The sequence below is a fragment of the Pelophylax lessonae genome (genome assembly GCF_965119305.1).
Source record: "Pelophylax lessonae genome assembly, chromosome: 5".
Taxonomy (NCBI): Eukaryota; Metazoa; Chordata; class Amphibia; order Anura; family Ranidae; genus Pelophylax; species Pelophylax lessonae.
Genome location: NC_138772.1, coordinates 498955313 through 498964508, shown reverse-complemented (window position 1 = coordinate 498964508; position 9196 = coordinate 498955313). Strand labels below are relative to the sequence as shown.

Below are 9196 nucleotides of genomic sequence, written 5' to 3'. Positions count from 1 at the left end.
ACCATCTCTTGAAGGTACATACAATCACCTCTAGCTGCCTGCATTTGATACCTATTTTCACTTTGCATTCACATATTCATGATACAACAGGTCTCAGCTGTGTTAGTTTTTGTTCTACTGCATATTAATGCAATAGTACAAATGTTATTATCTATATTTTTATTATATATAAACTATATTTAATCCATTACATTTTTGCATTTTAGGCTCTCACAGTAATGATAGAAATGTAACTCACCAGTGATACAACATATCTTAAAGACTGCGCATAAACTGATTGGTAATAATCAGCGTGACGAGTCCGACCAGTATCAGCAGCTTCTGGAAGGGGCTGTAGATGGCTGAATCTCCATTACTGGGTACTAGAATTGGTGGAGCAGTTGTTGTTGTTGTTGTTGTTGTTGTTGTCGATGTTAAGGTATTGGCATCAAATGACCTGGTCTGAGCGAAGACATTGTTCAGTTCAAATTCCAGCCTGTATCCCTTACCTGTAATGGAAAGAGGAAAGAAGAAAAAATTATAACAAGTACGTTATTTTCTACATAAAAAAGGTTTGTATTAATAATATTATTAAAAAAAAACATAGATAAAGACAATTAAAAAGAGGCGCAGTGTCCATTTTTGTGGCGACTAATTGGTTAATGTCTCATATCTGCTTTCAAACCTTTTTGTTAACCCCCCTACCTGAAGCTGTCCACCAGTATTAAAAAAAAAAAAAAAACAACATTATACATACCTTTATTTGCCTACAGTCTTCAGGCTGGTCTGGTGAGGTCACAGGTCCTATCTCTTCTTCCTCAACAGTGGGTGGTCCTCTCGTAGTCCAGGAGTACTGTGAGCCCAGCCTGCATTATAACACCCCCCCCTCCCGCCCCGGAGGCAGGTCCATGACAGCTTGGGCTTACAGGAAATGAATTGTATGACACTGGCTGTCATTCAACCTGGGAGGCTGGCAGCATCTAGTGGCAGAAAATAAGTACAGTAAAACCTTGGTTTGAGAGCGCTTTGCAAGACAAGCAAATTTTTTAAATAAATTTTGACTTGATATACAAGCAATGTCTTGATATACAAGTAGCGTCATGTATAAAAAAGAAGAGAGGAGCCTCTAAAATGTAGAAATATGGTTACATTTAATGAAGGTTCAATATTTAGCAACTCACATGGTTGATGATTAAAACAGGCACACCTAAGTATGCAGGCATCTGGGGTAAAGCTGTCCACATAGACCGTCCTCTGCACAGCCATCTTCATCATCCCTTCCCCGCTGCGCTCCACGAGTGATTCAAAGCCTCACTTTCAGATCACTCTACTGCAGGCTATTCTTCCTGATCATGATTGCAGACTGACAGTGGTGAGAGCCGTGGTTCAGAAGATGGTCTATGTGGACAGCTTTACCCCAGATGCCTGCATACTTAGGTGTGCCTATTTTAATCATCAACCATGTGAGTTGCTAAATGTTGAACCTTAATTAAATGTAACCATATTGCTACACTTAGAGGCTCCTCTCATCTCTCTTATATTCTGTAGCTCTGCTAGATTTTGCTTCTAATCCCCTTGGGAAGGCTGCATATTGTGGATGGACATTTTATGGTTACACAACCTATCACATTGCTATAATCTTTGCATATAGACTATAAACTGAAGGACTTGTGGAACGAATCATCTGAGTTTCCATTATTTCTTATGGGGAAATTCGCTTTGATATAAGAGTGCTTTGGATTACAAGCATGTTTCCAGAACGAATTATGCTCGCAATCCAAGGTTTTACTGTACTGTGGAGGACAGCTCCTCAGTATTGTAGCAAAACCTTTTTTTTCAATACTGATTAACATTTTTTAAAAATTGGAGTTTCAATTTAAGTTTTTGATGGAGTTGGGAAAGGTTAGAACCTTTTTATTTCTGTCTCCACTGGGGACATTTCCCTTTACTTGCTGTCTCAGAGGCACAAGAGTGTCAGATGAAACCGATGTCTCCCTATGGAATAAACTACACAGTGAATATACAGGAAACTTCAGTGTTTAGAGAATTGTTCAATCATATGAGATTAGTAGCCTCTGCTGTGTTCTGGGGGGGTGGTTAGTAGGAGGAACCACAGTGCACATTGGGGCACACAGGAGCTAGACGCTCCCGAAAGTGTTGATTTGTGCAAAAACTGTGATGTATTTCTTTAACAGAGCAGTGTTAAGTTGGCCATACACTGTTAGGACATTGGCCGATTCAGAGGATTCAGCCCAAATCCTAACAATGAATGTCCCTGCTAACTCAACAAAAGTTGATTTTTCAAAATAGGCTTAGAAATGGCAGCTGAACAGCACCTGCAGCCAATCAGCTGCAGGCACTGTTTGAGCACTAGTGGATGTCAGAAACAGAATACGGTAGCTCAGTGGGGAGATTTCTTCACCAATGCCATATGTGTGACTTGAGAAATCTGTTAACTTTCATTGGTTTAGCCTGAAAGCTGAACCGAAGAAATCTATTAGTGTATGACCAGCTTTAGGTACATTTTTTGTTTCCCCTTTGTAAATCTGTTTTCTGTGAACTTTTTTTTTTTTTACAGCAGGGTCACTTTACAACTACTTATATGTAACGTAGCCCTTTGGATGCACACAGAAGCAGAGATATGAAATGTTGCTCTTACCTGGTAGTTTGAGAACAAGGTCGGTGTAGTTGGCCCAGCAGCTGTCAAATAATATGGTAGTGTTCCCAGTCAGTCCATTGCTGGCGTAGGTGTTATTGGCATATTTCAGTCTTGCTGTTAGTGACAGTGAACTGCTGCTCACAGAAACACAATTTCCCTACAAACAAAACAGTGCTGAGAGTTAAAGCCCAGCTCAAGGTAGTAATCAAAACATATTTACTCTATATATGTACTTGTATATGAAAAGAGAAGTTCTGATTTCATTAAAAAAAAATTATATATATATATTTATATACAGTATCTCACAAAAGTGAGTACACCCCTCACATTTTTGTAAATATTTTATTATATGATTAAAAACCTCAAACACACCTCCAAGACGACTACTTCCTTGTTAAAGAAGCTGAGGGTAAAGGTGATGGACTGGTCAAGCATGTCTCCAGACCCAAACCCTATTGAGCATCTGTTGGGCACCCTACAATGGAATGTGGAGAAGCGCAAGGTATCTAACATCCACCAGCTCTGTGATGTCGTCATGGAGGAGTGGAAGAGGACTCCAGTCGCAACTTGTGAAGCTCTAGTGAACTCCATGCCCAAGAGAGAAAATAATGGTGGCCACACAAAATATTGATTGGTGGCCAATTTTGACATTTTAACTTAGGAGTGTACTCACTTTTGTTGCCAGTGTTTTAGATATTAATGGCAATGTGTTGAATTATTTTGAGGGGACAGCAAATTAACACTGTTATACAAGCTGTACACTCACTACTTTACATTGTAGAATAGTGTAATTTCTTCAGTGTTGTCACATGAAAAGATATAATAAAATATTTACAAATATGTGAGGGGTCTACTTACTTTTGTGAGATACTGGCTGCAAGAACTGAACTGAACTGAACTTAACAGTCAAACACCACTGATTGCTCAGCTCTCCCTCTTCAGGCTACAGAGAGTCAGTGACTCTCAATCATCAGCTCTCTGCTCTGCCCCTCCAGTGCTCCTTGGAGTGCCTGGCTATGGAGGTGGTGGGAGCAGCTGGCTCAGGCTCTCAGTGGCTCACTAGGTGAGGATGATGTTGTGTTGTCCTTTTTATCTGCCTCCCCCGCACACATCCTCCTGGGGTAATGTCACATGTCCCAGAAGGCTGCAAAGTGTCACATGATTTCATGCATACACAGTGGGGAGCTGACTGTGAGTCATCAGGTAGTCACAGCTGGCTCCCAAATCTATGATGGTGACTGAGGAGAAGACAGTGTTGTACTACATGGACTGGTAAGTACCTGTTTTTAAAAGTCTACAGTATTTATAGATGCTTACTTTTAATTTTTACAATGCTGGGTGACTTTTCTGACACTTTTTAGTAGTTTTAAATCAGTATTTTTTGCTAAAAAGTTACTCATAACCCCCAAACATTATATATATATTTCCTGACAGACTCTATTGCAGCATACGTACGGGTTAGCCCCGCCTCCTCTCCTACCCTATAGGACCCCACTCCCATAAATTTTGCTCAGTGCTAGGGGTCGTGTTTTTTTGTCTTCCTCCTACAAGTTTGGAGTCTTATCCTGTATGAAGATTCTTTGCAACTTAGGCCTGGTGGCTTGTTTGCGAGGTGATGAATCCAGATGGTGTTCTCTTGGAAGTCCAGCAATCCCATCTATTAGCAGGGTGGATTTGGGCGATGTATACGGTGCCATGTAGAGCTGTAAATCCTAGCTACTGGCAGATTAGCAGCAATTTGGCCTAATGTCCCAGCTACTAGCAGGAGGCCCTTACGCCCTGATCACACACGCTGGTAACGTTCGGTGGCAGCCTCTGGAGTTCCAGGCCGGTTCACGCGTTGCCGTGGTGGTAATGTATACATTTTCCTGTAATGGCAGCAGTCAGTTTTGTATGTGCTTTTCTTCTGTTTCCCCTTTGTTGTGTTTGGCCATGGCAGCTGGAATGCATCTGCACTCCAAGCCGCCGCTCTGGGTCCCATCCTCGCTCGTCTTTGCAGACAAAAACGAGGCTTGAATCGTGCATGCACGGTTCCGGCAAGATAGCGGTGGCTGCGCATGTGTGCAGGCGCCGCTGAGTGTTGATCGCGGTGCAGGCTCGCTGGAGGGGCGGTGACGTCAGCCCAGGCGAAAAAATTTAAACAGCTGGAAAAGCTGTGTTGCTTGGGATTACCTGCGGGCTTGTGCGGCTGCTTCCTCAGGCTCTGTTGTTCTCAGCCCTGGTGAGTCCTCTGCCAGCTGCCTTGCTGTGCAGGTTTTCTTTTCTCTGCCCCACCCTCTGGTTCTTGCAGTTTTCAGGTCTCATCAGTGCCGTCATAGATGTCTCACTGCCCCCTTGTGGCCAGCCCTTGCGCAGCAGGTAGGACTGGTCCTGTTAACCTCTTCCTGCCTGCCTATCTTAGGACTTTTTTTAAGATCCTTTTTCTTTTGTTTGTTTGTATGTTCTCTTTTCAGCCCTTCTAGGTCTGTTCGACCTCATTCTACACGTGAAGACAAGCAGCGTTCCAGATCAAAACACCACCACTCCTCCAGATCTAGACATCATACAGTGGGTACGGAAAGTATTCAGACCCCCTTAAATTTTTCACTCTTTGTTATATTGCAGCCATTTGCTAAAATCATTTAAGTTCATTCTTCTTCCTCATGAATGTACACATAGCACCCCATACTGACAGAAAAACACAGAATTGTTGACATTGTTGCAGATTTATTAAAAAAGAAAAACTGAAATATCACATGGTCCTAAGTATTCAGACCCTTTGCTGTGACACTCATATATTTAACTCAGGTGGTTTCCATTTCTTCTGATCATCCTTGAGATGGTTCTACACCTTCATTTGAGTCCAGCTGTGTTTGATTATACTGATTGGACTTGATTAGGAAAGCCACACACCTGTCTATATAAGACCTTCCAGATCACAATGCATGTCAGAGCAAATGAGAATCATGAGGTCAAAGGAACTGCCTGAAGAGCTCAGAGACAGAATTGTGGCAAGGCACAGATCTGGCCAAGGTTACAAAAAGATTTCTGCTGCACTTAAGGTTCCTAAGAGCACAGTGGCCTCCATAATCCTCAAATGGAAGACGTTTGGGACGACCAGAACCCTTCCTAGAGCTGGCCGTCCGGCTAAACTGAGCTATCGGGGAGAAGAGCCTTGGTGAGAGAGGTAAAGAAGAACCCAAAGATCACTGTGGCTGAACTCCAGAGATGCAGTCAGGAGATGGGAGAAAGTTGTAGAAAGTCAACCATCACTGCAGCCCTCCACCATTCGGGGCTTTATGGCAGAGTGGCCAGACGAAAGCCTCTCCTCAGTGTAAGACACATGAAAGCCCGCATGGAGTTTGCTAAAAAACACCTGAAGGACTCCAAGATGGTGAGAAATAAGATTCTCTGGTCTGATGAGACCAAAATAGAACTTTTTGGCCTTAATTCTAAGCGGTATGTGTGGAGAAAATCAGGCACTGCTCATCACCTGTCCAATACAGTCCCAACAGTGAAGCATGGTGGTGGCAGCATCATGCTGTGGGGGTGTTTTTCAGCTGCAGGGACAGGACGACCGGTTGCAATCGAGGGAAAGATGAATGCGGCCAAGTACAGGGATATCCTGGACAAAATCCTTCTCCAGAGTGCTCTGGACCTCAGACTGGGCCGAAGGTTTACCTTCCAACAAGACAATGACCCTAAGCACACAGCTAAAATAACGAAGGAGTGGCTTCACAACAACTCCGTGACTGTTCTTGAATGGCCCAGCCAGAGCCCTGACTTAAACCCAATTGAGCATCTCTGGAGAGACCTAAAAATGGCTGTCCACCAACGTTTACCATCCAACCTGACAGAACTGGAGAGGATCTGCAAGGAGGAATGGCAGAGGATCCCCAAATCCAGGTGTGAAAGACTTGTTGCATCTTTCCCAAAAAGACTCCTGGCTGTATTAGATCAAAAGGGGGCTTCTACTAAATACTGAGCAAAGGGTCTGAATACTTAGGACCATGTGATATTTCAGTTTTTCTTTTTTAATAAATCTGCAACAATGTCAACAATTCTGTGTTTTTCTGTCAGCATGGGGTGCTATGTGTACATTCACGAGGAAGAAGAATGAACTTAAATGATTTTAGCAAATGGCTGCAATATAACAAAGAGTGAAAAATGTAAGGGGGTCTGAATACTTTCCGTACCCACTGTACGTCGCCATCCAGATCTAGGCGTCATAGAGGAGATTCTGAGTCTGCATTCAGAAACCACCCACCATTCCATCCGCTCTGAGAGGAAAGCCTGGTGGGGTTGTGGGTCCCAGGTCCCTGGAGGCAAGTCACTATGTGAGCCTTGTTATATTTGGGTTGTGAGAGAAAGTGAAGTCGGAGAGCAGCAGGTAGAGTCCCCGGTCAGGTGATTTAAGAATCGCTTAAAGATTCGGATTTCGACTGATGTCCCCCTTCAAGAGACGAGTTTATTGAGCCGGGTTCCTCACAACTGAGCCACTACTCAGAGGAATCCTCAGACAGTAAGAATGGGATAAATGACCCAGGCATGGGCTTTGATTTTGCCCTAGTACCAACACTGGTTAAACCGGTTAAGAAGCCTTGAAGTGGGAGGAACCAGTGGAATTGCCCTCGAAACAAAGAAAATACTTCAAAGATCTTAAAGGAAGAGCGCTCAAATTTTCCTTTTTTGGGTGAGCTTGGTGGGATCATCACTAACAAATGGGGCGGAGTGGAAAGGAAGAACTCCTTGCTGTCCAAAATATCAAGGATGTATCCCTTTAAAAGTGAGAAGGTGAAACATCTAGAGTCTGCCCCTATAGTCAATGCAGCCTTGATGAGATTGGTGAAGCATGTCACCTTTCCACTAGAGGATTCAACATCCTTCAAAGACGCATGACAGGCAAATAGATACAGATCTCGAGAAGGTCTATATCACAGCAGGCATGGCCTATAAACCAGCTATGGCCATTACGGCTATGTCCAAAGCAATGGAGGCTTGGACAGATAATGTGGATGTAACCCTGAGAAGTGTACCTGAAGAAGTTGCCAGAAGTTCAGCCATTCATGAACTAAGACTGGCGGCGGCTTTCCTGGGGGAGGCCTCTATTGATATTTTCTGCCTGGTGGCTCGGGTCATGCTGTCTTCCCTTACAGCCAAGAGTGCCTTATGGCTGCGTCCTTGGTTAGGCGATCCTGCCTCTAACCAGGCATGGTGTAGGATACCCTTTGAGGGTTCCTCTCTTTTCAGCAATAAATTGGATAGTGCCATCACCTGTGCCATGGGTGGCAGGTCGGGTTCCTTTCACAGGAAGCCTGCTGGACTGGAAGAAGGCTCAGCGCAGGCAGAGCTCGAATCATGCAAGGGAAGTCCGCCTCTATAGGCCTGGTCGTGAATTCAGGAAGACTTGGAGTAGAAACCAGTCAACTGGCCAGAAGTTTCCGAAAGGAGCATCTTCAGGCAGACGGGAAGCCACTAAGTCCTTTTAATATTGGGACTGCCCAACTACTGCTCCAGTAGGCGTTCACCTGCTCCTCTTTTCGCACATCTGGGAAATCTTGATCAGGGACCACTGGGCTGTCTCCCACGGTTATGCCTTTGCATACAGCAACCCTCCTATGCTCCAGTTCTTACCTAGGACCCTCCCACATTCAGAAGAGAAGAGACAGATTCTTCTATTATATGTGGATTCACTGGTGGCTCAGGGTGTCGCCGTGCCCGTCCCAGCCGGCGAAAGGTTTCATGGTCTTTACACGCCTCTCTTCATGGTCTTGAAGAAAAATGGCTCCTGGAGACCAGTCATAGATCTAATGCACTTGAATTCCTTCATCAAGAAAGAGAAATGCAAGATGGAGACACTTTTTACAATCCGCCAAGTGGTACAGCCAGGTGACTGGATGGTGTCCATAGATCTGAAGGATGCTTTTTCCCACGTCCCAATAGCGAAAGTTTTCCAGAGGTTTCTTCGCTTTGCCAGGTCCACCTTCAGTTTACATGTCTCCCATTCTGTCTTACTACATCGCCTCGTGTGTTTTTGAAACTCTTACTGGCTGTCGTGGGCCTGATCAGGATCGGAGGCATTCAGCTCCACCAATATTTGTACGACCTGATGCTGCTGTCTTGGGACCGGGAGCAGATCTTACTGCACAGAACCAAGTTATCTCCAGTCTTCTCAAGTTCGGCTGGTTGTTGAACACAGAGAAAGGTCACCTGGTCTTCAATTAACACTTTTATGACCCATTACTGTGTTGAGCTGGCCTCTTTGTCTTCTGTTAACTTTGAATTGCGAATACTCTCTGTTGACAGTGCAAATTAAACCTTTTTTTTTTGACCAGCAGTTGCCCACCTGAATGTTTATAGCTAGTTATTTTCCATATGTATGCTGCCATGGAGTCTGTCATGAAAACAGAAAATTCCCTATCAAAAACTTACTGTAATTTTCATTTCCTGATGGACTCCGTGGCAGCAGGAGTCTCCCACCCCCCCCCAATCTGTTGGAGTAGGCTAGTCATGGAATGCACCCCCTAACACTGAGCAAAATTTATCGGAGTGGGGTCCTATAGGGTAGGAGAGGAGGAA

The 9196-nt window shown here is 44.2% G+C and overlaps 1 protein-coding gene across 1 annotated transcript in view; it reads right to left on the bottom strand.

The window, feature by feature from the left end:
• Positions 1-255: 255 nt before the first annotated feature.
• The window catches only part of LOC309556569 (fibrocystin-L-like), a gene marked incomplete at both ends in the record, with an annotated part of 290856 nt that continues 281915 nt past the window's right edge, over positions 256-9196 (bottom strand). Inside the window, 2 exons of the mRNA XM_082259013.1 lie at positions 256-488; positions 2639-2795. Of these exons, the coding sequence (XP_082115139.1) occupies positions 256-488; positions 2639-2795 (390 nt within the window). The remainder of the gene's footprint in view (positions 489-2638; positions 2796-9196) is intronic.